Source organism: Ailuropoda melanoleuca, chromosome 2, assembly GCF_002007445.2.
Source record: "Ailuropoda melanoleuca isolate Jingjing chromosome 2, ASM200744v2, whole genome shotgun sequence".
NCBI classification, from domain to species: domain Eukaryota; kingdom Metazoa; phylum Chordata; class Mammalia; order Carnivora; family Ursidae; genus Ailuropoda; species Ailuropoda melanoleuca.
The window spans coordinates 123,105,897-123,133,498 of record NC_048219.1 but is presented as its reverse complement, the minus strand read 5'-3'; the positions used below and the strand labels follow the sequence as shown (position 1 = coordinate 123,133,498).

Sequence of the window (27,602 nt, the reverse complement as noted above, 5' to 3'; positions counted from 1 at the left end):
ATGACATTTTCCTATGACTCTGTTTCTCCCTCCTTTTATTTAGCCTCCCAGGCAAGATATTTGGGGTTTCAGTCTTGGAAACTGCTGTTCAGAAGAGAGGCAATCAAGCAAAAGAAAATAAGAGAACTGTTCTGTGGTTTCTGTGTTTTTTAGTAGTGGAATGGAATGGCAGCTTTACTCAGCTCCAGATTGGAAAGAAAGGTGAAAGCCTTGGGAAGGAAGTGGATATCAGACTTTTTTTTTTTTTTTTTTTTGAGTCACTCACATTCTTCAGTTTGCAGAAGGATTATATAAGGTCACTTGGCAAACCGTAGGCTGACCCAGCATTAACACTTGGAGCTTCTGAGTTCTCTGTTCCCAGTCCCTGAATCGCAATGCATCTCCAGGGGTTCTTACCCCGTTAATCTTTGGTTTCCTGGGCAGTATATGAGGGTCTTGACATTCACAGCCAAACACGCACACACACAGGGAGCCAAGCCTTGAATTTTTTTTGTTTGAGCCTCATTCAATAAATTTGTGAAAAAACAAATGCTGTGATTGTATTGCTCAGACTCTGTCTAAGCTGGCTAAGGGTAGGGTGTCTGCAAGCAAATGAATTTTTTCCCCCATACTGATATCTACCGTTGGCAATGCCTTCCTTGAATCCAAGTGAATTGTCTGAAGGATAACGTGGCTGGAGTCATTGTTTTTATGGTTGAGAGAAGCAACAACAGAACAGAAGGCAGCCTTTCTTCCTAACAAGGACTTGCTCCAAGCGTTCATCTAAAAGCATATTTTTCCTTTGCAGACTTTGAACTGCTTTGAACTTGTTTGCAAGGTCAGCCCTGCAACAATTTGGTAGAAACAAAGCTATTTGGGGAGCTGGAGTAAATGTTTAAGTAAACCGGGCCAAGGAAAACTTTGCTCCTTCTCGGGAGCAGTTGATAGCTCTAGCAGGTACTGGTGGGTGGTGTTCTAAAACCGGGCCTGGTCCCAGGCCGTGTTGCTGGGCTCCACAGACTTGTAAAGGACAGACTTAGATGAAGCATCTCCATCAATGGTGTTATGTTTTGAGTCATTTTGCCTATACATTTAGCACCTTATTTTTCCTGCGAATTCTAATTCAGTCTAATGTGTTAAACCCCTTTGATGCCAAACACACGACTAAACAATTGCAAGCCACCGACCATATACTCAAAAAGTTCACACACGATTTTTTTTTCATTTGACCTTATAACTGCATTGGCTTTGTGGTTTATTGCCACTGCCTGGGGGAGGTTTCAAGGTCTCTTTTTCCTTGTGTCAGCTAAAGGACAAGAACACTCCTGGTGTGTATCTAAGGGGATAGGCATGTTGGTGGTAAACATTGGCGTTTCTGTTTGCCAACCTTTGGAGGTACTCAGTGGGCCAGTAATAATTTGGAATATGTCTTATGGAGTATAAATATCTGAAAAGCTTAAATACTAAAGTTTCTGCAATTTCTCTAATTCCTGGCTTGATCAGCATATGGGCCTCAAGTCTAAGTTTGTTTTCTGTTTTCGCTTGGGCACAGCAGTCATTGTAAGAATTCGCAAGGCTAGTAGAAATCAGTGGGCTAAAAGGAATCTGGCCTTTATATGTATGCGTTTACTAGATGCAGGCTGGGCAGGCAATAATGCTTGCGTAAGGAGCCCGTGAGGCATCTAGAAAAGGGACCCTTTTCTAGATTAGTAAAATTTAAACCTCAGTGTGAGGACATTAGGCGCAGTAGACTGATAGTCTCCAAATGCGTTTCTTTGCATTTATCCATTTCAGCTTTGAAAGTGGTCCCTGAGCTCTGCCCCTTTGTTCAGAGCAGTGACCCCCAGAACTGGCCTGGCACCTCCTGTAATTTGCTCGCTTCCCCCAGCCTGCAGATTTTTCCCTGCTGGGTTGTTTCATCCTTGCTTCACCACTGCCGCCTGATGCTCCTGGTCTGACTCGACTTTCATTGGCTCCCATGAATATCATCTCTCCTGGGCCCCAGGCTCCTAGTTCCTGTCCCTGAAAGTAGGTCTGGGCTTCCTGGGTCAAACAAAAATGGTATCTACAAATTACTTTGTCTCAAAGAGTGTTTCTAGATATAGTTAGCGATCAAAAATGTGTTTCCTAACAAGAGGAAAGCTTGTGGGTAAAGCCTTGATAGTTAAAAAAAATGTTAAGGGGGGGGGTGCTTGGGTGGCTCAGTCGGTTGAGCGTCCGACTCTTGATTTTAGCTCAAGTCATGATCTCAGGGTCGGTGAGATCGAGCCTCATGTTGGGCTCTGTGCTCAGCACAGAGCCTACTTGAGATTCTTTCCCCCTCCCTCTGCTCCTCCCCCGCCCCTCTCTTTCTCTCTCTCTCCCCCCTATTCCCCCCCCCCCCCCCCAAAAAAAAGATGTTAAGGAAACATGGTTCAACATCTCTGACCCTGACCTTATCTGAGATGTTTTCTTGTCCTTTCTTCCCATACCTCCCAAAGAAAGGTACCAGAGTTCAGAACCTTGTGAGATCCACTCAGTTTCAGCCCTGTCAGTGGGTGTGAGGAAAACAATAATTACTGAATTTAGAAGCCTATGAAGGTGTCATTTTGACAGTACTGAGAACTGAAGTTTTCTGTTTGCATTGCTTGCAAAAGCATTTGCAGTTTAGGAAGTGGAGTATTTCCGAAGCTGCTTTAGTGACATGGCTTGACCTTGATTTTGGAGGAGTAAAGTCAGTGAGAGGATGTGAAATGCTCCGTTTGCATCGAGTGAGTGCTCATAGCAGCAGCTTTTTCTAGGGGTGACAGAATGGGTTCCAGTTGGAATATGGGAAGAAATGGGGCGAAGAGTTTCATCTTTGATTGATGCAGTGGCTAGGGTCTGGCTGCAACTTTTCTGGAAACTTAAATTTGCTCCCCAAGGACCCAGTTTGCATTCACACCTGTCAGGAACTATCATAATGACACGTGAGACAGCTATGCTGTTTACAGAAAAAGCTAGAAGTTTGTGTTGGTAAGTAAAAGCCCTCCAGGGTAGGTATCCATGTAGTGGTTCCTGCCAAGGGTTATTGTATTTCTTTTCTCTCCACAGTTATGTACTTAACAATCTCCCAAAGCCAGAGTTGCCCTTACATTTCATTCTTAGTTACTTGTAAGATAAACTAGTAATGCAGGGAGGAAATGCGCACCGTTATTAATTAAAATTCCCAGGAAAGGGGACAAAATGAAGAGAGAAGTGCTTTTTCAAAATAGTCAGTGTGGTTTGCCACATTGCTTAAAGAATCTTAGACCCACATACGCTTAGAGCTGTCGCTTTGGGGCCCTGTACCACCTCTCTTCTCCCCACCTCAGGTTTCAGCAGCAGCTGTGGTGGACTGTTCTGGTGCACTAAGCCTGCTTATCTTCTTTCTCTTTTTGCCTCAGGGCTTCCTTCTGAAGCCTCTGGAGTTTACTCAGTCCTTGCCCCAGCTTGTCCTTAAATGCAGGGGAGTTAACACCCTGTCAGCTAGTGGGTCAGGGATTTGATGATTAATTGTCCTAACCTGTATACCTTTGGAGGAGCAATTCGAAGCGCATTTTTCTATGCTGCTCAGAAGCCCTCAGTGGGACTGAGCCCATTGCTTGACATGGTGGGTCAGGAATGTATTCTTCCTTGGCTTTTCTTTCTTCCTTGACTCAGTCTCCTGTCTTCCTCATTCCTGCTTTCCGAGATCACCTCCTAAAATATCTTAGGTTTTGTTCTGGGAGAAGCCAAATTAAGATGACTGCCATTGTGGTATGATAAAGAAATCATTAGAAGCATCTCCTTCTGCATCTCCTTTTAAATCCCTGCTGATAAAGATAGTATTTCCTGATTTTTTTAGAATTTGGAAGCCAGAAAAATGAAACCATGAAAAGAGGATTATTTGTTTTTGTGTGTGTGTGTGTGTGTGTGTTCATGTCAAAATAAGATTTTCAGACGCTCTGCATTCAGATGATTATGACTTTAGGAAGTTAGCAGCACATCCTTCACACCCCCTTTTCAATTATTGCCATGTCAATAGGAGTTTGGCACCTAATGGCTGCTCCCAATTCAGAGCCACATATGTAAAATTAAAACAGGAAATGAGGAAAAGTCATCTGGTCAACCCCTCTCCCTTCAGACAGGAGAGGAGTTAAACTCAGTAGTCTTGTTAGGGACCAACATGAAAAGATACTTCACAGTGAGTTTAACCACGATGAAGACCAACTTCTAGGAAGACTAGTTCCCTAGGCTAGGTCCCAGCCAATCTGGAATTTTGGCCTTATTTGTTTTTTTTTTTTTTTTAAGATTTTATTTATTTATTCGACAGAGAGAGAGACAGCCAGAGAGAGGGAACACAAGCAGGGGGAGTGGGAGAGGAAGAAGCAGGCTCATAGCAGAGGAGCCTGACGTGGGACTCGATCCCACAACGCCAGGATCACGCCCTGAGCCGAAGGCAGCCACTTAACCGCTGTGCCACCCAGGCGCCCCTGGCCTTATTTGTTAATGATTATGATAAGGGCTAACTTGGGTCTCCAACATAGAACTCTATGCTCACAGTCCTGAAGCTTAATCTGGGGCTGAACTCTGAGTTAGGAGGTGATGAGCAGCTCAATTCCATTGTGCAGAGCAGTACCCAAACTTTCTTTCTAAAGAGATTTCTAAAGAGATTTAGTAAATGCTATTTGGATGGAAGCATGTTAGAGATAATCTGGATTTCCCCATGAGCAGGCTTCTGTCAGATATTTTCTGGTGTAACCAAATGTCTAAAGATAAATAGGACTCAGACATGCAGTTTTTGAAAGAACCTTAGTATAATTTGCATTCCATATGTAATTCACTGCAAATGTATTCCCACTGGATTATGTCATTTTATATAGCTACATAATTTCCTAACTCCCAGTTGCAAAACAGCATTCTAAAATGACTGTTTAAACAAATATTAGCAAGACTGTAAATGAACTTATTTGTCATCTTATCAAACTAATTTTTGAAAATTCTCCTCACATTCTTTGTTATGTGTCTCTGCACACAGTAATCTCTTTCCAGTGCTGTCAACTGACTACCTCCTTGTTTGCTTGCTCCATTGAAATTGTGCCTTCATCAGGATGAATGTCATGACATTGGTGTTTTAGGTATAATCAGAGGGTAAAAGGGATTGGAATGCGTTTCATTGAAACTCCTTGACCAAAGACAAGGTTGATCCCAGAATTCATAGAACTCTTTCATGTATTAAAAAACTTGGGGAGCACATTCTGTATAGTAGACACTATGGTAGAATCAACAATACATCAAGGTCTAGTGCCTGTTCCTCTTGGAACACCTGTTCTCACCTGACAGTGGACAGCACTGTGTGCTAAGTGCTGTGATGAGGCGACACCTGGACCTGGGACATCTTGCAGCAGGGATCTTATAATCTGACCAGAGCGGGGGGTGCTTTTGGCAAGGCTTCCGAGTGAGGAGATGCCTAGGTTGGCTTTTGAATGATTCAAGACAACGAGGTAGCAAACCATTTTTTGAGGAAAAGGGTTCGGTGTTTTCAGGAACATAGGATAGCAAGTGCGAGTATGTCAGGGTACAATATGGTATGGCCGGAGTGTGTGGTGTGAGCATGTCAGGCAAGAGATGAGGCTGGTCACATCAGGATGTGGTTTATACTTTACCTATGAAAGAGTTTGAATTCTATCCCAAAGAAAGGAAGGTGTTATCGATGTCGTTTAAGTAAAGCGTCATAAGATTTACAGAATATTTTGGTATTAAAATGGAAAGATGTGGGACTTGAGAGGTGGGCACAGCTGGAAGCAGGAAGACCCAGTAAGGAGGCTGTCACAATAATGCAGGGAAAAAATAAGGAGAGCCTAACCTCCTAGGGATTGAGAAAAGAGGAGGAGTTCAAAAGGTGCTGGGAATAATAACAGAATATGAGAGTCAGTGGTGAGAGGGAAGGGAAGAGTCAAGAATGATCTTTGAATCTCCAAATCAGACAACTGAGTAGCAGTGCCATTCTGTTTTATGGCACAGGGACTTGGAATTCCAGACTTAAGTTTGACCTGAGCATACTTATTTATGAATTATCGGAAGATGGGAGGTGGTTGAAGCTAAGGGAGAACTGGAGGTAGAATTCTGGAAAATTGGAGAGGTGGCCAGAGAGTTTCCAACAAAAGGGAGGTTTAAGTGTCAGAGGTCATGAAAGATGAAATTCTGTTTGATACAATGACAAAAAGGTCATTGGTGATCTTGGTGAGAATAGTTTGAGTCAGAGATGAGGGTAAAGGGCAGATTGTGAAGACTGAATAGTGTAGAACAAATGAAGATCCAGAGTGTAGACACACTCTCGGAATGTCGACTATGAAGGAAAAACGGAAATAGGTTGTAGCAGGGCAAGGCAAGGAAAGTGATGGTACTTCACAACATTTGTGTGTTCAGGGTAACAGCCAGGAGAGAAGAATGGGTTGAAGTTATAGTCAAGAGAGTATATGGAACCAGGTTCATAGTGAGAAATTGGGGTTCTGAGCACAGATGAAGACATCAGCCTTAGAAGGAATGGAATGGAAAGAGGTCCAATTTGTGGGATGGAAAAGGAAATTCAGGGAATATTGATATGTTCTCCTCCTGGGGAGTTAGGGTGTGAGATAATCTGTTAATGGTAAAAGAAGAGGGATGAGGTAGGAGTTTCAGACTGATGAAGATTTGTGTGGACTGAGGAGAAACTGATGATAGATACAGAAGGATTGCTGAGCAGTTGTTATGGGCCAAGGTTTTCTGTCACCCACAGATTCGTATTTTGAAGCTCTAATTCCCAATGTGATGATACTTGGAGGTGGGGCTCCTAGAAGGTAAGTGAGTTTAGATGTGGTCATGAGAGTGGAGCCTCTGTGGGAAGGTTAGTGCCCTTATAAGGAGAGAAAGAGACACCAGAGTTTGCTCTCTCAGCCTTATGAGACTACGGCAAGAAGGTGGCCATATGCAAACAAGGAAGAGGCTTCTCACCAAACACCAAATGTACTGGCACCTTGATCTTTGACTTCCCACCCTCCAACACTATGAGAAATAAATGTTTGCTGTTTAAACCACCCAATATATCATATTTTGTTATAGCAGTCTGAGTGGACTAAAAAGTAGTGTTGAGAGACCAGTGGAGGTCATAAGGCTGCATCTTCATAATTTTGATTTAAAAAAACCAGGAGCGCCTGGATGGTTCAGTTGGTTAAACGTCTGCCTCTGGGTTTCGGCTCAAGTCACGATCTCAGGGTCATGAGATCAAGCCCCGGGTTAGGCTCCGTGTTCTGTGCGGAGTCTGCTTTAAATTCTCTCAGCCTCTCCCTCTGCCCCTCCCCCGCTCAAATAAATAAATTAATCTTAAAAAAAGAAAAGAAAAAAAATCCAACCTGTCAACCCACTCTGGTGTAGGGTGGAGAAAGTTTTTAGGTTCCACCGGTGTGTGGATGAAGTGAACGTAGGAAAGACAAATGTATGGGGTGAGGTGTTTAGGGTCTGGAGATCTCGGCAGGGCCAGAGAGCAAGTGAATGTGAATAGCCGAGAGACCCCTGTACAGCAATAAACAGAAGAGGCGGTGTCCTTGGGTAGGGAGCCTGGTTTGTCCATCCTTTTGCTTTCGTTGTCCACTTTGACTTTTTTTTTTAAGAAAAAAATAGAAAGTAACGTTAATTTATAGCCAATCACTTGCAACAATTTCCCAATCCAATTTTACTTTACTTTGATTTCTAGATTATTTTAACAGTGTATCCTCATCTCAAACTTACGATCTTTTGAAAAAAGATTGTATTTTATTTGGTAATAAATTGTTTGGTGATAACAAGGGAATATAAAAATTATATCATGGGATCAAATTTTCAAAAGGAGGGGTACGAATCTCACATGAATATATGTAAAGACATTTTTCAGGCAAATTTATGCAGATGTATAAAATCCTCAGGAATGAACACCAGAAAAATGATACGTAATGATTGAGATAGTGTCATTGGCAATGGAAATATACAAAAGGGAAGACATTTAAATTGGTGGATCTCATGGAAACTGTGATTCACTCTCCTGTGCATAGATTCTAAGTTATCTGAGTTAACAGCATTTGTAATGGTAATAAATTTAGAAAAATAAAAAAAAATATGAAGAGGAGGGAAAATGCTGGCATGGTGATTTACAGTGACACACAGCTAAATACCTATGTGTGAACGTGTGACCTTGTGATTACACTTTTGTATATATGTCCTGGTTTGCTAATTCCAGTCACCAAGTTTAGTGCACTTGTTAATGCTTTTTTTTTTTCCTTTTACTTAGTTCAAAACATCAACAAAGTCCCTTTATTTTGGATGCTTCATCACAGCTCATTATACTCAGTGTCCTCCCAAGCCTTTCTGTCCTGAGGCTTTTTTGAGGGTGATGTCCATGGCAGGAACAATCCAAAGGCAGGCAAAAGAGCCCCTGGAGAGAGATGAACAGAATGAAACAAAGTGTTCACTTTGCTTCTCTGAACTCAACCAAGCCAAGAAATTGAAGCACCCCCCTGAGCTGCAGTAGTAAGCCATAAAGAATATTCATTGCCTTATGAAGATTTAATTTTTGAAGTTCAAATAGCCTATCTGTCATTGTCAATTAATTTGTACCGAGAGCCCAAGGGTGGTTGGCATGATAATGCTGATACTTTGGGGAATTTATCTGCAGAACAGACAAAATAATTCATCCGGACTCATATATTACCTAATTTTTAAAATCTGCCCGTTACTTTCTTTTTCGTTGGAAAATTGGAGTGAGTTTTCCACTTACAGATTTGTCAAGTATATGAGTTTAGCCATTACATTCTGACCCAACAGTGTAAGTACTGGTTCTTAGCGCTTTAGCTGGTGCTCTCCTTCCATCTTTTTCTTCCAGAATGGTCTCTCTGTGGTGGTACGAGATGACCACATTTAACACCTACGAAGAAAAGAAACAATCTCTGAAACAATTCTTGTGCTGATGATTTATTACTGTTCAATTTGGGATCCCCAGTAGAGGATTATGGTAAAGGTGGCACTGAGGTCCAGGCAATGCTAGGAGAGTCTGATTGGGCCCAGGCTATTCTTAGGTTAGTACATTCCGGCCAAATAGGATTTATTGGAGTTGACATGGAGGACACTTTTCTTCGTGTCATTAAATCTTCTTTTTTCCCCCCATATTTTCCCCCACGATAGTGTTAGCTAACCTAGCTCTGAGAGTAAGATCAGGGCACTTCCTAAGCCCAGGTTATGTCAGGTTATGACTATGCTGAGCCATGTGACACCAGTATGAATAGACACAGACTCTCCCACTATGATGCTTAATAGTGTTCAAGGGGAGTGACTGGTTGTTTAGAGATGGGAGTGGAATTGGGGTGGGTCTGAGGATTAGCTGAGATTTCACATTTTGGTAAACATCACCATAAATCAATAACTAATATGAACACTTCTCCCTGGCCCATAGAATACAGACAGAAGCTCTCCTTGAGTTGGAAGAAGTGCCATTTTGGAAATATATACCAGCTGTTTATCCTATCTACTGTGGAAATAACTTCTGCCAAGTGCTGGGTATATAAACACAAGGTACATCAGTATTTAGATTACTTTCTTTTCATGGGAAACAAGATCATTCTGAGAAACGAGAGTAAGAGATATGGGCAATGTTATGTCATCCAGTAAAAGTAGACCTCACAGAGTGAGTAAGTTGCTTTATGGATGTAACGTCAGCCCGTAGAATAAAATGATAGTATAGGGCATACGCTTTTCATCACAAGCCTGAAGAACTGTATGCCGTTGCTTATTTACTTGATAGGTGTGATATTTGACTGTTGCAGTCCTAGCCTGGTGGTCTTCTCATTCAGGTGCCTACTAAAATGGCAGTGAGATTTTTGGAAAATATAGATGGTGGAACCTCTATTGAGCTTGGGTTTCCAGAGTGTAAATGGATTTTTAAAAAGTCCCACGGGTGATTCTGATCTGCCATTGCTGAGAGCCATTGCCTTTGATGCCATTTTCATAAGACTTTCCCAGAAGAAACTGGAGACAAGAACGTCACAGTCTCCGTTATTTAGATGGGGAAATTCATCACTCAGAGAAAGTAGATTTGCCATGCTAATGAATAAATGCAGTGTCGCTAATTTATTAGCAAATATATATGTTCATTAGCAAAAACTATGAATTAAAGCAACTTTTTGAGTGAGAGGACACTTTTTGCACATCAAATTAACAGATTAAAAAAATTAGACCCCTAGGTCCCCTCCTTGCCCCATGGCTAGTGATAGGGCTAAGAACTAGCTCTTCACATTGAACTAACAGGTATGTAAATTGGTGGAAATCTTTCTGTACAGTATTTGGCATTGTGATCAGGAGGCTTAAAATGTTCGTACACTCTGACCCAAGAGCATTTGGGAGTTAGCCCAAGAAAATAATCTGAATTGCAGACGACTATAATTCCAACATTATTTATAAGAGCAAAACACTGGGAACTGCATATAACATTCACATGATGCAGTATTATGTAATTGTAATAAATTATGAGGAGTTTTTAGTAATGTGGGAGAAAATACTTGTGTTGTCATTGTTAAGAGAATACAAAAGTTTACATGGAACACATTTTATTATTTATTTATTTATTTATTTATTTGAACTGGGAGGGGCAGAGGGGGAAGGAAAGAGAGAGAGAATCTTAAATAGGCTCCACACCCAGAGTGGACCCTGCCTGACATGGGACTTGATCTCATAACCCGGAGATCATGACCTGAACCAAAATCAAGAGTCGGATGCTTAACCAACTGAGCCACCCAGGCACCTCAGGAACATGTTTTAAATGTGAAACAAAATGCATACAGAGGAAAACACTAAACTAGTAACAGTAATCATGTTTCAACAGTAAGACCACAGATTTTTCTTCTTGTCTTTGTACTTTTCTGAATTTTGCAAGTTTTCTACAATATCACTTTTTAGAAGAGTATATTTACTCAGAAAAAATAAATATACTCCTTGGAAATGTTTGAAAAAAATTTTCTGGAAGAATTGGCAGTGGAAGATCTCATTACAAAGTGGAGAGTTGATCTGTAAAGGGAAGATTCATGGAAAATTTCAGTAAACTAAAAAAATGCTTAAGTTGGTTTCAAGGATAAGAAGCAGCAAGAAGCTGGATCATAAGCACATGTTTTGGGGAAAGTGTAGTGAGTGGATGAAATAAAGCTCAAGTAAGGATAAGAAACAAGAAGTAAACAAGAAGATGGAGGGCAAATATAATGAAAAATAGATTTATTCTCTTCGTTTATAGTTTCAGAATTGTGTGAAGTTAGGAAATTTCCCCATGATTTCTAATCTTTCAGATCATTCTGTTTGCTTTATATCCACCAAGTATAAGGTTCAAAATGAAATAAACACAACCAGTAAGAGCGGAATGTGGAAGGAAATAAATGACCTCTACTTTCTATGAAGTTAGTTTGGTCATCCTTTCTCCTACTGGAACTTTTTTCTTCACCAACTTTTAGTAGTTGATTTGCTTGATGGAAGATAAGGTAATGATTTCCAAAACTGCTGTTGGTTAATGTTTTAATATTCTAGTAGATAATCTTTTTTTTTTTTTTTTAAATAAGCCTGCATTAGTTGAGGCCCACAGACCATCTGCCTGACATTGTCTTTTGTTGAAGACTTTGAAGGCAAGCTTTAAAGGTACCTTATAGGAAAAAGCTCATAATTTCTCATTAAGTTAGGTAAATCTGAACATTTACTAATAGTGCTCCTTTTCCTAATGCCTGCTGATAGTACTTTGAGAGCAATGTGCTTATGAATTCCCCTCTACCCCCCGTTTTCTGGAATGAATTATTAGTATCTATTCATATCTCTTTCATTGTATGTTAACATATCCAAATTTGTCAACACAGTCCTTCCATGTTTGTGTGATCCATAGGTTTAAACAGGTGGTTAGAGGAGCCCAAGAAACCCAGGGAACCTTATGGTTTGACATTATCTCCAGACTGACTAGTTATTAGTTTACCATCTTGTAGTGTTTTATATTTATTTAGAACTGTTTGGGTGTTAAAGAGTAACTTAGAGGAACTATTAGAAATAAATTGTTTTAAACTACTCTTTATGAGAAATTGTAATATTATTGCCTTTCCCAGTTTAGGAGAACAGATTTCTGAGGTACACAAGACCAGAGGGTCAAGTAGTATTTATAGCTTTGCTGTTTCCACATGCTTCAGAAATGCAGTGAGTTTCATGTACTGTAAGGTACGTGGCACCTAAATATTTATTTGGATATTGCTAATTTTTTAAGTTTATTTATTTACTTTTTTTAGTAATCTCTATATCTGACATGGGGCTCAAACTCATGACACCAAGATTAAGAGTCCCATGCTCTCCCAGGCACCAGCTAGGAAACCTCCGGATATTGCTATTTTTAATATTCAATCTATCTTTCTTAAATATTTGAGAAATTGCTTTCTGTTGTTAGGAAAAATGTATTGCCAAACAACTTTGCAAAGGCCAGTGGAGTGTGTGTGTGTGTGTGTGTGTGTGTGTGTGTTTGTGTGTGTGTTTCTTTACGCTTAGTTTCTTTATGCTTTTGGATTTATGAGACATGCCTGCAGATATAAGGGATTATTAATTTTTTTCATTCTCCTCTGTTTTCTATCAGTGCAAATGTACATACGTTATTTTTGCTATTTGTCCCCAAATTTATACTATTTTCTATGACGATGACTGTTATTATTATTATTTTTTTGAATATTTGATGCAAGAATCACTTCTGAGAATTGGAATTTAGATCAAGTAGCTCAGCTTGTTTCCGTTTGTGCCTCTTGGGGAAAGGCTTTGGACTTAGTGCTCCAACTAATTTTCCATCCAGTACTGCAAAGGAAATGACCAAACAGATTGGGAACTAAGAGAAATTATATTGAAAATTCAAATCTTCATGAGGAAATCCTTATGGACTCTGCTAAAAGGTGGCGAACAATTTTCTCTTTGTAGTGATCTACTTGAATTAAAAAACTCAATAGGGTTGAAAAAAATTTTTTTTTAAGATTTTATTTATTTTTTGAGAGAGGGAGCACAAGAGTTGGGGAGGGGCAGAGGGAGAAGCAGACTGCTTGCTGAGCAGGGAGCCTGACTTGGGGCTTGATCCCAGGGTTCTGAGCAGAAGGCGGGTGCTTAACCAACTGAGCCACCCAGGGGCTCCAAGTTGAAAATTTAAAAAAAAATTTTTTTAAATCATTTGGGCTTTGAAAAAGCAGTATGCAGTTGGCAATTTATGTGTTTTTAGTTTACCAACATTTTGTTTTTGTCCCTAATCCTTGGTTTCAGAAAATAAACAGGCTTATTGTGGCTAAAAACTTACATAACAATATTCTGGCTTTAATGGGGATGGAGGGGGTGGGGTGGGGATTTGCTGTAACTGACCACCATTTTGGTTTTGTCAGCATTTTGTGAAAGATGAGTTAAGAGAATTGACACAACCTAGTGAGGTACCTTTTTCTGAGTCCAGTTCTGGACATCTTTTTCTAGTTGCCTTGTTCCTGCTCTAGCAGCATCTGTATTTTAGTTACTTTTGCACCTGGGATTAGTTAGCCTAAGCTGCTTCAACAAAGAGACCTCCAAGTAAAGATGCCTAAATAAGATGGAGGTGTCTTTCTCTTCCATTCACAGTGCAGGAGAGAAGTCCAGGCCAGCACAGGTAGGACTCTCCACAGTTCATTTACTGACCCAAGCTTCTCTAGCCTTATTACTCTTCATCCTCCATCTGTGTGGTGGAAATTGGTTCATCAGCACCACATCCAAAGGAATGAGGAAGAGAGAGCATGTGGTGGGGAAACAGTACCCTTTCAAGGACACGGGAAAGTTGTGATGTGTCAGGATATGTGATGTATAAGTTGGATGCATTACTTTACTTACATTCTGTTGGCAAGAACAGGATCACATGTAGCTAGAAGGGAGGCTGTGAAATGTAGTTTCTAGTTGGAGAGCCATTTGCCTTGCTAAAAGATGAAGAGGGTGGAATGCGGTTAATTGCTAAAAGGAAGAATTGGAGAATGGATAGTAGGGCTTTTAATCATCTTGGCCACGTAGAATAATAGAGGTCAGCATTGTGCACCCAAACCACCATTCTCTCCTTACTGCTCACTGAGTTGCAGAAACTGAAAACTATCAACCTGAAGCCTAAGACCATTCCATTGCCTGAGATAATCCTGCTCAAGTCCAGCAGTAACTTAAAAGTTCTAGGTCTACTGCAGGTGGGATCTAGAACGAGCATGGCTACTCTAAGCTTAGTGTTTGGACATCAGTCAGATTTTCCTACTCCCCTATTGAGGTTGTATGCTTAGTGCCTGAGGCTGCATGAGATATGATAGAACTTGAGACCACGTTGTATAGTGGAGGTCAACTTATATCATACTTGCTTACTCAGCTTTTTCCAGTGTAGTCATTGAACTTGTATTTTCCAGTTATTGTGGTAGGTACTGGGTCACGCAGGGGTTTAACTCCTATTTACATGATGAAAAAGACATAGTTCCTGCCCTTGAAAGATACATTGTCTGGCACTTTTTTCCAAAGGGAAATAGATTTGTCTTCAAAAATATATTCTGAGGCAACAAAGTTTTAGGAAACATCCCAGGACCCTAACACTACTATGCATCCCTCATACACCAATATCCCCTTTGCTTGTAGATTCCTCACAAGAAAAGCCCCTACAACTGGCTTAAGTCCAGCTCATACCTGAGCTCTTGACTCTCCTTTCCATTTTTGTGGCTTGTTTCCTAAATCCACAGCAGCCTTAAAATTGACCTCACAGATTCCTGGAGATCTCGAACATCTACTTTTGAGTTCTAATGATGTGGTCTCCATCATAATCCATAGGCTGCATGGATTATGATGGAGACCATGTCATTAGAACTCAAAATGGGTATTTTCTTTTCATGTGTGTTTTTCAGTTCCTGCCACCAGTATTTTTGGAGGATGTTCTATGGAATGAAGCATTTGGGTACAAAACTGAGTAAGACATGGTTCTTGTTCTTTAGTTGATCATCTTGTAGTGGAAGAAGCAGGTTTATTGGACAGAGTACACCGTCATGTAGTAGGCCCGTTAGTGGAAGGAGAGGAGGACAGTGTATAGAGGAAGGGGTGTTTGATGTCTGAGGTAGTTGTAGGTCTTCATGACGTTACATTGGGAATGAATTCACCAAATACAAAAAGGCAAGGGTGGAGTGTGGCATAGTGGAGGAGACCTCCCAGACAATGCGAACATTGTGTGCAAGCGTATGAAACTGTGAAAGATTGTGAAGTCTTTCTCCTTCACCTCCCACCCCCAAATTATCAGCACATCGTAAATTGTTTTCTTTGAAATACAACTGTTAAAGCAACACTGGTATGTCATACCTAGGTTATTTAATTTGTAAGAATCTGAATCTTAATGGGACTGCTCTCCCAGTCAGGGCATGAAGACAATTTGGTGTGGACTCTCTAGGAATGCTCAGGTTATGAGTTTTCTTATATTCAGAAAATACTCACATTTCATTTTGTAAGCATTTTGTTTGTTTGTTTGTCAGTACACTGTTTTGGTAGCCAAAGTGCAGAAGCAGCCAAGGAGTTCAGGGCCATCATGAATTATTCACATATTTATTGAAAACCACCTGTGTGCAAGGCTCTGTGCTAGGCAATGAGGCTCTGATGGGGAGTAAGTAGCTACATGATTCCTCTTTCCACAGAACTTCCATTCTGGAGAAAGGTTTTAATTCATCAGTCTCACTAATGCATATTCATGGAGGGTGAGGTGGGAGAAGGTGTAGGGTTCCAGGCAAAGGGCTCAGAATAGACAAAACAGGGCTATGGGAGGGGGTGTGATGTATCCAGGAAGACCAGGCTGGCTGTGGGGAAGGGAGTGAAGGAGACAGGGGTGCAAAATGAGGGAAGCTGGAAGAGAAACATCGAGGCCAGGCTAGACCATGTTAAAGATTTGGGTCTTTATCTTAAGAGTAACAGGAAGCCTTGAAAAATTTCAGATAGGATATGACACAATCTAATTTTTGTTTGGAGGAGATATTAGTAGGTACTCTGCACACATTTGTTGATGTTTATTTGATGGCCAAAGTGTGTTATCAAATCAGAGAGAAAAACTTCTGGGAGGCAAAAACACAAATTTCTACCTAAAAGTAGTAACAATATAGAAAAGAAAACTTCACAAATTTTACATTAAAAAAAGAAAAACCCCAAATCCTCAACTAATGTTTACGCCTTATGGCAAACTAAGAACCGTGGGAAAGTGGTTTGCCCAAGGCCATGTAGTAAGTTGGTGACTGATTCATTTCCGCCCTGCTGCATGGGTGAGATAGAGCCTTTCCTCCCCCCTTTCTGCTTCTCATCCCCGCTGGAGCTTTGCTGATAAAGGAATCAGATTACTGTCCACCTGTGATGGCAGCCATCTCCTTGGTTCAGTTTCTGTCTTTAGGATCTCCGGTATTGCTACGGCCCGTCCCTTGGTCAGCTTCCCAGAGGATGCAGTCCTGTCCTGCTGACACTCGAGTTGCCAACCTCTACGGTAGTGCAGAGCACGCGGCAGTTGGGAAGCTGTAATTGTGAAATTAGCATGAATAATATTAGCTAACTGGTGTATTGGTGACAATGAGGGGCCAGTTGGACAGGTCCGCTCAGTTCATTTTGGAGAAGCGTGGAAGATAAAGTTACGTACCGTTGATGAAAAACTGTGGCTATATGGAACGTTTTTGCCAAGAGATTGGCATTTTTTTAACAGAAATTTTGGGAAGTGAGAGACTTCTGAGTAATATGTCAATCACAGAGAGGGATCTGTCATTTTCTGTCGAGTTGAATAGGCCAGGGGAATTTTCTACCTTACTTACACTCACTCTTTTATGAATTATGAAGTATTATTTTTTCCTGAAGCCATCAAGAATGGCAGGGAGGAAGGGAGCTAGTCCATATATTCATTCTTACTTTGAGTGTCTCTAGGGTTTTCTGTCTCTGCCTTTTTATCCCTGTCTCTCTCTGTGTCTGTCTTTCTCAGGCTGCTTTTGCATCCTTGGGAAGAACTAGTAGTGGCATGCGTTACAGGATTTTCATGGGGACCTTTTCTTGGCGGTGGTTGGTGACAGGCTGGGGCAGTCCAGGAGTGGCTGGGGGGGGGGTGCGTAATGGAGGTCAGAATTCTATTTTGGGAAAGGGCCAGGCCGTTGGGAAGGCCAGTGTGCGAGTGCTGGGTGTCCAGGGGTGTGGGTATCTCATGGGCTGGGGCTCATGGGAAAAATGGGGAGTTCAGCGTGGTGGCTGAAGGGTCGAGGTGTTGTCAGGCTGAGGAGGCCTGGATATGCATGCCAGCTTCAGCATAAGGAGCAGGCAGCCTGGCCAGATGAAGCAGGTAGGCAGCCGGGAGGAGGCTGGCATGAAGTTAAGTAGGGCAACAGGAGACAGGATGCTGATTTCAGCTCTGCTGGCTGAAACTGGGGGCCCAGGTGGGGATAGAGAGGACCAGGCCAGCATCCGGGGCAGGTATGAGGAATCCCACCCCAGAGGCAAAGAGCACCAGGGCTGCAGGCCAGGACTGAAAGAAGCAGTTGATACTTGTGGAGCACTGAGTGTGCACCAGGCACCGACCATTCTGAGCACTGTCTTCTCTCAAGGCTCTTTATCTGCATGATAATCTTAGGAAAATCTTCATGTTATAAATGAGGAAATAGAAGCACAGAAAGGCAACGTAGCTTGCTGAGTGTTACCCAGCCGGGAAGTGGCACAGCGGGGATACGCGGGCAGCCTGCTCGTAACCACCCCGTTCCAAAGCATTCCTCTCACACCATGCCTGGGGTACTGTTCATGCAAATGGCAGTGTGTTGGGGGGCCTTGGAGCTGGGTGAGGTAGGCTGCCCTGATGCCATACTACTTCTCTTAAGAAAAGGCCAATTCTTTCTGCCTTCTCATGTGCCAGGCACTTCCCATGTGCCCTTCATATATTAACTCATTAAGTTCAGAACTGTTATTACCTCCATGTTACAGATGAGGCTCAGGGAGACTCCAGGATCTGCCTCCCTAGGTAGGAAGGTCTAAATTCAAACTCTGAAAACTGTTAAAAGGGAAATCAATTGTAGTGTGTTTTTTTTTTTTTTTTAATTTTATTTATTTATTCAACAGAGATAGAGACAGCCAGCGAAAGAGGGAACACAAGCAGGGGGAGTGGGAGAGGAAGAAGCAGGCTCACAGCAAGAAGAGCCATGTGGGGCTCGATCCCACAACGCAGGGATCACGCCCTGAGCCGAAGGCAGACGCCCAACCGCGGTGCCACCCAGGCGCCCCTAATTGTAGTGTGTTTTGTTTTATTTTGTTTCCTTTTCCTTTGTCTGCTCTGCATGCGGGTCCCACCTGTCTGAAGCACATCAGGGAGGAAACAGGGGTTACGATATTAAAGCTTGCACTGCCACACAGATTTCTAGAGGCGAATGAGTGGATTCATACTTGCAGAGCAGAAGAGGGAGAAAATCATCTAGCACACTTTGTTCGCTTGGTAAAACTTAAACAAAAAGAGCAAACAACCCCAAGGCTGAATTGGCAAGCAAAGGCCTTGGGTTTGTGCTCTAGCCCACAGAGCCAGTGAGAATCCAGACACTGTTCCTTTGTCTTTTCCCTGACCTCTTGGAGTCCTGCTGTAGAACATATAACTAAACTGGCTTAGAAAAGTTAAATTCTGGAGCAATCTGGATGGAAAATCAGATAGCAAATTCCCTTTTGCTTCCCAGTCTTTGTCAGTTGTCTTGTTTGTGGCTATCTAGAGCTCAGAGCTAATCCACCGGCTCTTAGCTTTTCTCTCTTCCCCTCCCTTCCCAAACAAATGGAAAGGAGAAACGCTTGTCCTTCTCATTCCACTGCCAATTCCATGGGTTTGTTGGACCACAAAGCCCAGACCAGGTAAGGAAAAGGAATTCCATGTCCCTACGTTTGAAGTCAGCAAAAACCAAACTCTTCCCTTGAGATACTGAAGAGAGCTTTCCTGGTTTTTTGAGGACCATAACATTTCCTCCACTGAATTGAGCTCAGTTGAGACATTTGTCAAGTTGTAAGGACTATCTCCATACCAAGAATCATAGGAACTTTACAAAATAGAATTATACAGGCAATGCCTTTTCATAAGGTCTTTGGACTTTGAATTGTTGATGGTAATGAGAGGTGACCTGAATGGAATTGGGTGAGATGCACGTTCCTCAGAGCAGCCTCAACATGGGAGGCAGCCTTTTTGGGGGCTATGCGGTTTTGGACGCTCTCCAGTATGAGAGGTAGGTGTGTTTCTGGAAACACCAACACAAGATGAGCCACAAGGTTTTCAGACTTGTTCTCTCTGTAGCCTGATGTAGGAGAAGTAGACCAGGGGTGGGATGGTTTCTCTTTCTTCTGCTCAACCAGTCACTTAACTGGAGAACTCTTCAAGTCAGAACCAAGGGGGTGCCAATCCCTCAGCTGTTTTTCACGCCTTGCTGCAGTGAGAATTAAAAGTTGGCCCTCAGAACTTAGACCTGCTGGAATCCTGAGTCCCTTTTATTAAAAGCTAGTGACTTGAGATGATCTGCAACAGGCCCAGAAATCTCCCAGGGACCTCTCACTACTTCTCAGCCCGCTCTCAGTTCCGAGAATCTTGGGACAGAGGTCAGTTCCAAATTCTCTTGGAGTGATGAGTTCATTTTTCTAGAACTTCCTCAGAGTTCTTTTGGGGAAGTCCAGAATGAATCTCTCTGTAGGGTTTCTCGGGAACTCTGGGATTAGCTTGAGGACTGGGTTGAAGTCTGTAGGTGACTTGCAGACGCAGTGCTTATTCTGTGTAGATCGAAATCCTAGGGACAGACTCCCGAGTCTATTCACTGATTTCCTTTTGGCTTGCGGGTGACCAAATGACTTGTGATGAGACCGTTTTTAGAATGAAAGTAGGAAGAGATAGCGGTTTTCCCACCATATTTTACCATATTCCTGCTGGGAACATGCCATTGCTTCTCCTCCCTTATCTTGAAAACCCCATCAAGAAGGGGGGAGGCGCTTGGCTGGCTCAGTTGTAGAGCTTGCGGCTCCTGATCTCAGGATTGTAGGATTGAGCCCCATGTTGAATGTAGACATTACTTAAAAATAAAATATTTTATTTATTTATTTATTTATTTATTTATTTATTTATTTATTTATTTATTTATTTAAGGGAGAGAGAGTGAGCGTGCACGAGCCGGGTCTGGGGTGGGGGGATGGTAGCGAGCAGAGGCAGACGGACAAGCAGACTCCACGCTGAGCACACGGCTTGCTCGGTATGTGGCTTGATCTTACAACCCTGAGATCATGACCTGAGCCGAAACCAAGAGTCGGACGCTCAACTGACTGAGCCACCCAGGCACCCCATAAAAATATATATTTATTTATTTATAAAGATTTTATTTATTTATTTATTTGAAAGAGACAGAGATAGCGACAGGGATAGCGAGAGAGAGCACGAGCGGGGGGCGGGGGTGAGAGCTCCCCGCTGAGCAAGGAGCCCAATGCTGGGCTTGATCCCTGAACCCTGGGATCATGACCTGAGCTGAAGGCAGATGCTTAACTGACTGTGCCACCCAGGCACCACCCGCAATAAAATCTTAAAAAAAAAAAAAGAAAGAAAGGGAATGGGAAGGAAGATTCAAGTATAAAAAATTATGGCTTTCAATATAGCAATTTAACCATTCCGGGTATTAAAATGAGGGCTGGATCAGGTAACCTCAGAGGTTCTCCCACCTCTAACAGTTTTTGGTTCTGAGTCCAGCATTTTTTTTAGTGTCTTGGGAAGCAGACGAAGCCAGCCTGCACCGGTTTCACATCTGTTCTTAGTCCTGCAGGGCTGGATATAGGGGTGCAGGGAGTAACTGTAGGTTGCTCTGCTCGATCCAGTGCCTCCTTCCTGATGTCCCGCTTGCTTACTTCATGTATTAATATATCCCTGAATGAGCCTCTGCTCCTTAAAAACTTCCTTTGGACCCTCACATTAGCTGCCAGGATCACTCCAAGGCCAAGAAGTGCAGGAGAGGAACTGAGCCATGTCCAGTTTTCCCATTGGGAGCAATTGCTCTCATCTGGGTGAATTATGGAAGTGGACTGCCTCTCGTTTTGCCCCTGATTTAGTTGCCTATTTAAAGACACTTAGGAAATATCTGCACTCTCAATTGAAATGGTAAAGTAAGGAAATGATCTAGAAAATCTTAAGGAAAGAAAAGACCCTCTTCCCTCAATTTTCTAGAGATTCTGGCTAAACTATCATATGGCTGTAGTTAATTATAATAACAGGATTTCATACAAGACTTTGAGCTTCCAGATCCTTTGACACGGTCCTCTTGCTTTATGGAAGGAGAGCTGAGGGTCAGCTTGGCAACTGACACGCTCCAGGGCACATAGGCATCAACAGGGAGAGTGGGCACAGGGTTTCTTTCTCTGAAATCCTGCCAGTTGTCCCCGTCCTCTTCTGCCATCCTCCCTCTGGGTAGGCACAGATGACATCCTGTATGAACCCTACCATTTTGCAGTTCTGAAGGACAGATGAGTCCCTTTGCCATCTTTTATATTTGAAAGTGACTAAATATTGTTGTTGTTTCCAAGACGTGCAACTGTGATTGAAAGACATCAGGGGGTCAGTGCAGACCTGGAAGAACTGTGCTCTGCTCAACAGTTGTAGCTCTCGTGTTGGTGTTTGTGACTCAGGTTTGTTCCTTTAAGAGTTACGCTTTTCAGAGACGCTGGCTAGAAGGACAGGCCTCGTTTCCTGGGTCCACAGCCAGCCAGTTACTCCTGTGCCGAGCTCCTGTGAACTGCAGCCAGTGCCTTCCGGCTGACAAAGCAGGCTTGTCATTGATAAGTGTTTATGTTGCCCTTTGGATTTCAGAGTTCTTTCTTGGAGTTATTTCTTACCTCAGTTTGGCAGGTGAAGAAGCTAAAGTCCGTAGAAGTGGTGACTGGTCCAGAGTCACCCAACCAATGCATGGTGAAGCTGATCCTGGATTCCGAGCCTCTGAGTTTCCGGGTCCTTGCTTACCCCAGTGAGTCATGCAGCTTCTCTAGATTACGTGCTTTGCCCATCACCAACTTCTTTTTTCCAAACCTAGCTGGCTTCTCTCATAGCATGACCTCTCCTGTTTAAAAGCCGCGGAATGTTATTGGTTGACCAGAAAGCAGTATCTAAGTAAGCTCCAGTGTGGGGCCGGTCCTAAGTCAAACTGAGTTGTGGTGTGCTGGGAGCAGAGAGAGGGAGGGGACTTTTCCTTTTTGGGTTTTGGGAAATGATCAGTGCTGTTTTAGGAATATTCAAGGTGTAAGTATTGGAAAGGGGATGAAGGATTTAAGTGAAAACACCAGCTGTCACAGGTTCAAAATGTCAAACTAAAAAGATATTAAACATTTTCTTCTAAATAAAAGCCTTTGAGAGGCTTTGGGCTTCTTTTGCAAACTTCACTAGTTGGGTCACAGAGGTCTTTTCTTGCCAGTGGGGCAGAGAGACTTCAGTGAGAGCACTGAAAACTTTTACAGTAGAAATTCCCACAAGAAATCTTACCATCTGTTTAGCATATCCATTTTTCCTTTACCTTTACCTGTTTTTTTTTAATTTTAAATGACTTATTGCCCATGTGACTTAAATTGCATCTGTTAAGCACAGATGTTGGATGGAAGTTCCTATCTGTTTGCCTGTCTTTGTACAATATTCTCTGAAAATAAAATTCCTCCTTTGCTCCCCCCCCACTGTGCATTTAATTAAGAAGGTGAGCAGTTGTGTTTAAAGTATTCAAGAGTCTGCCTTTCCAGACATTCCAAACAGCCTCTCAGATATTGGTAAGTGTGTATTGCAGAGCTACACCGTGCAGGCGAAACAGGAAGCAGCTCCTTGCTGGGTAGGATGCTCTGAGGCGCCCTCCACTCTCCGAGGGAGCACTCTTCAGCTGACTGAAGCAGGGAAGCCGAGCCAATCACAGGCCGCTTTCCTAGCTCAGTCACCAGTCTGTGGTTGAGGAAGGGTTTTGCTTTTTTATGCTCTGTATTGGGAAGGCAGATAAAATGCCAGGGCTGGACTGCCTCTGGGGATAACCTCACCCTGTGTGATGTGAATGAATAGCATCTTGCCTAGTAAATCCCCAGGAATTGATAAGGCAAGCGCAGTTCTTCCAACAGGCCTTTTCTGTCTTGTAGCTGTAGCTGTGGCTTCTGTAGCAATTTTATTTTTGCCTTGAAAGAGGTGCTCTGGATTATCAGACCTCCATGTATGACAATTTGTACCTGCATGGAATTGAAGACTCGGAGGCTGTAAGTATTTTCATAGATAGCTGATTCTCTCTCCCCTCCTCTTCCTCCTCCCACTAACCACCCCCCCAACCCCATTTCTTAGGCAACGCAGGGAACATGGAGCTGAAAGCCAACATCGTTCGGGTGCTTGCTAGCTGCTGTGTCAATGTTCTCTGTATAGTTCAGAGTGAACTGAAATTATGTTTCATTATATAATTTCTTGTCAAGCAAAAAAGAAATTAGGGTGATAGCAAAGCCATCTAAGAGTGTGAGCTGCTTGTGATTTATACATTACTTAGTCCACGTTTGATCTCAAGGGGTAACTGCTCCTTGTAGACTGGCTTCAACTATGCAGAAAGTGCCGATGTCTTGCAATAGAAGGGTTCAGAGAAAAGGCTCATTCATTATATAATACACATTGTTTATTGAGCTAGCATGAATGGGACTTGCTCAGCTGTGGCTGTGTTCTGTGCTTTCTGGCCAAGCAAGTGGTGCAGACCTACTGCTTCTTTGTTAAGGAAATGAGATGCAAAGGTTGTGGTCACCTCACAGCCCAGTGCAGAGGCAGAGGGGAGTGTTCCTGTACTCTGCCCTGGAGACTGAAGTAGGCTCACGTGTGTTTTGGCTCAGAAAACTGGACTCCTTTCCCTCCGTAGGTCAGGCTCATGGAATCTATTAAAATCAGGATGAAATTGTTTTCTGAAATCCCTAAAATCATACCACCAGGATGTTAGCTTTTGAATATAGGGGAAAGCTGATAACTGAATCTTGCTTTCACTATGTGCCCATGGGAGTTCTTGATTTTTCATTAATCATATAGAAACCTTGCCAGGTAAAATGATTTGGGGTGGCTGATGGGACCTGCTGTGGGGAGTCTGAGTTTTATATGAGTGCAATGCCATACATGCTCCTACATTTGAAACAGGAATGTGTTATGTAAGATTCCCTGGCTAAACCACCAAATAAACAGACTATAACAACAACAACAACAACAACAACAACAACAACAACAAAAAGCCCTATGGTACTCGTCAGTGCAGATCTATGTATCAAAACGATGTGCTTTCTATGAAAGATAGAAATCCTCTGTTCTGAGAAGGCATTCCATTTTTTTCCTTCCTGTCTGTGCGTTAGCTCTGACTCTAACTCTGTTTCTGCAAAGTCTCTCTGCATGTTGCTCAGCGGGCTCGTAAATTATCACACTGCCAGCTTATTGCAAGGGACTGTGGTTTGAAACCTTGGTGGCTGAAATAGAGAAAGTCCACACTTGCGAGTGGGGTGGGAGAATGGGAAATGCAACTATAGGAGTTCAGTAAACCAGCTTCCCCAGCGGGGTTCTTCAGGAGGCCTGATCATTTCTTATACCCCTTATCTCCACACTCAGTTATGAAACGTGTGGTGCCTTATTGAATTGTAAATTTTGCGACCCTCGATTTTAACTCAGGCACTGTATTGCACTTACGTGGACGGGAGTTATTTCAGAATCCCCAGTTATTTTGGAAACCGGCTGGAATGAGCAGAGTCGGCTAGGAACTAATGTATCCAGCACCTCGTTCTCTAGAACTGTATAAATTTCAGATGCACTGGTTCAGAGTGGAGCCATTATAAGTACGAAAACATTTTTTTCTCCTCCTTTTGGTCCAGCCTCACAGGACGGCCGCATCTCCCTGTGGGGTGGGAAGTGAGGAGTGCGGTGCTTTGACTCCAGTGGTAGTTGATGGCGGGTAGTGCTAGGTACTGCAGTGCTGTGCTCCTGGTGACTCAGTGGTGGCCAGCAGCCTGAGATCCTTGGGGATCTGCGGAGGCGAGGAAGGTGGGAAACCCAAGGAATGCAGCGTGGCATCCGGCGGGTCCTCACTTGAGAGTATGGGAGGCTTTCGGTGGGGTGGAATTGACAACGTGTCACTTAAATCAGAGGGGAAGGCAGAGCTGTTTGGAGGGGTGAACTGACTCAGAATGCTCATTTGAGTTTATTTGTTTTTATAAGGAAGAATAATGTGATGTGTTACCCACGATGGTGTGACCAAAGCTTCAAGCCAATGGAGAAGACTAGGCCTAAATAGCTGACCCGGTGAAGTGAGACATAAAGCCACACCTGGAGTGCCACATCCTCAGCAGTCTTTCTCAGTGCCAATGCATATATGGCTGTAAGTGTGGGGGTTCGCCCAGACTGGAGCAGAGCTCTTGGAGCAGGGCTGCTGGATAGGTGTAGAAAGGCTTTCTCAGATGACCAGCTGCAGTCCAAGAATTTACAGGCACTAAAAGCTGAGTACGGCACTGTCTCGGGGGGGTTGGGGTGCCATCCGCCTATGTCCTACCGCTCTGTGCTGTTGCAAATGTCTTTGTGGGGTGTGTGTGGGGTTAACATGTGATAAGTGATTGTATTCAGTGTGTTCACACAGTGAGTCTGTAATAAGATCATCTTGCCTAGGGACTGATGAAATTTTATTCTGAGTAAGGATAAAGCATTATTATACACTGTTAGCACCTCATGTCCCCGCAGTAGGAGAGAGATTTGGGTCCTGTTATGCAAGGTTTTTCTTGAGATTCTGGTCCAGGGATATTATCCTTCTAATAGTGTAGCTTTTTGCTTGTAACCTCGGCATTTCACATAGTGTATGTGTAAGGAGAGAGGGACAAGGGCCATGTGGGAACACACCTGCGTCTGGGCATTTTAGATTCTTGAGTCCTATGGAGACTTTGGGGATAAGTCCATTTGCTTCTGCGCAGGTTTCTAGGAGAGTAGTTGATTGTTTGCATTATTCAGAATACAAGGAAGTGCAAAAGATGATTCCGTGCCCCACAGCAAGGCTCTGCATGGGAATGAGAGATTTCATGCCAAACTTCACGTTACTCCTCTTGTTACCTTGACATGGATCATGCAATGTATGCTCCTGAATGAGCCCATACCCAGTCCGGGCCAGTTACGAGAGATCATGCGCACAGACTTGTACCACGTTGTCTTCCTGTGTGAAGGTTGCCTTATCCCACCTTCGCTGCCTGCTCTTGCTCTTAATACGGGTCCGGGTGGCCAAGATGCTTTTCACCGACGGAGCCTCCAGGATACACTACATGTTTTTTATCTGATGCACAATAGATTTTGATAGATCTGCTCCTTGGTATACATGTTTTATAAACAGATTCATTGTATATGTTGATGTTTGTGAAATCACGAGTAGATTTCTTTTTTCATTCAGCAGGTTTATTACACAGACAAGAGCAGGGATGTTCTTATGGGGATAAACGGAAGAAGCAGAAAAGGAGGCAAAGTTACCTAAAAATCCACCGCGAGATAATCACTGTTAACATATTGATTTGTATCTTTTCCGACTCTCAGTGCACATCTCCGCGAATATGTCCTTCTAAACCTGCCACAGTATATTGCACCCTCTGCTGTGAAGCGGTGTTCTCAGCTGATGAAGGATTCAGCACCCCAGCGCCAGACTGGCCTGAGTAAGAGGCGCTCGCACAGCCTAAAGCTCCTTCATGGGCCTTCTGGAATTTTGAGCAATTTAAATGAAATACAGATTCTCAAGAGTATTTTGCAAAGTGAAGCCAGGGCTATTTGCACGTAGAATTAGTAGTCAATTTCTCTGACATGGTTGCTTCCATCTTCAAATGCTTAAATTCTAAAGTGCTTTGAGGGAGAGACCTGATCTTTCTCAGTGAAAAAGCTAATCAGATCATAACTCAGGGCATTTGCTAGAGAGGAAACTATATTCTTGTGACTGTTTTCAATCCTAGAAAGGAGGCTAATGTTTTTACAAATGCTGCTAGAAATCTTACTGGTGTAAAAGTTAAAGTGAAGGTAAATCTTACAAACTACAATGTGTATGTAATATCTGTATGTGCATATAAAAGCATGTCTTTAAATTTATATGTCTCTACACATTATTATAGGGATAACTGTATGTTAATTATTTAACCTATTCATTTTCTATAAGCTGCACAACTATGAATGGTTGTCTAAATGTCTGTGTACCCATAGTTGTACACACACTATACACCCTGGTACCTTCATATGTAGATATGCGCCCTGCTTTGCTAATTGGTGGTTAATGCTAAGTGGGAGATTTCTGCCATACAGCTTTTAGAGGAGGAAAATTAAATGCTTGTGACATAAAGGAGGATACCCGAGAGTGTTGAAAGGCACACATCCACAAGAGAATGAAGACTCGCTGCTGTCAAAGATATAATAACGTTATTTTAAATATGAAGATATGTCCTTGTGCTTGCTAGGAAGGAGGATTGACTTCAAACAGAAGGCTTTGTGTGTTTAGGGACCTTTGGAAAAACACTGTAGGGTTATTAAGGATTAGATTCCTTTTGGAAACGAGAAGACTGGAGGTCTTTATGGTTTGGGAGATCAGAGG

General features: G+C 42.7%; 1 protein-coding gene across 6 annotated transcripts in view; it reads left to right on the top strand.

Moving 5' to 3' along the window:
* Window positions 1-27,602, top strand: part of CACNB4 (calcium voltage-gated channel auxiliary subunit beta 4) — a 240,737-nt gene that overhangs the window by 83,788 nt on the left and 129,347 nt on the right. For 2 of the 6 annotated variants that reach the window (XM_019806910.2, XM_034654570.1), the window contains exons 1-2: window positions 22,609-23,250; window positions 25,217-25,376. The exons of 1 other annotated variant lie outside the window; for it this stretch is intronic. In XM_019806910.2, the coding sequence (XP_019662469.1) occupies window positions 25,371-25,376 (6 nt within the window). In that variant the 5' untranslated portion in view covers window positions 22,609-23,250; window positions 25,217-25,370. Of the gene's footprint in view, window positions 1-22,608; window positions 23,251-25,216; window positions 25,377-27,602 lie in introns of those variants that run through there. 3 more of the 6 variants (XM_019806909.2, XM_034654573.1, XM_034654571.1) reach the window with 2 other exon arrangements.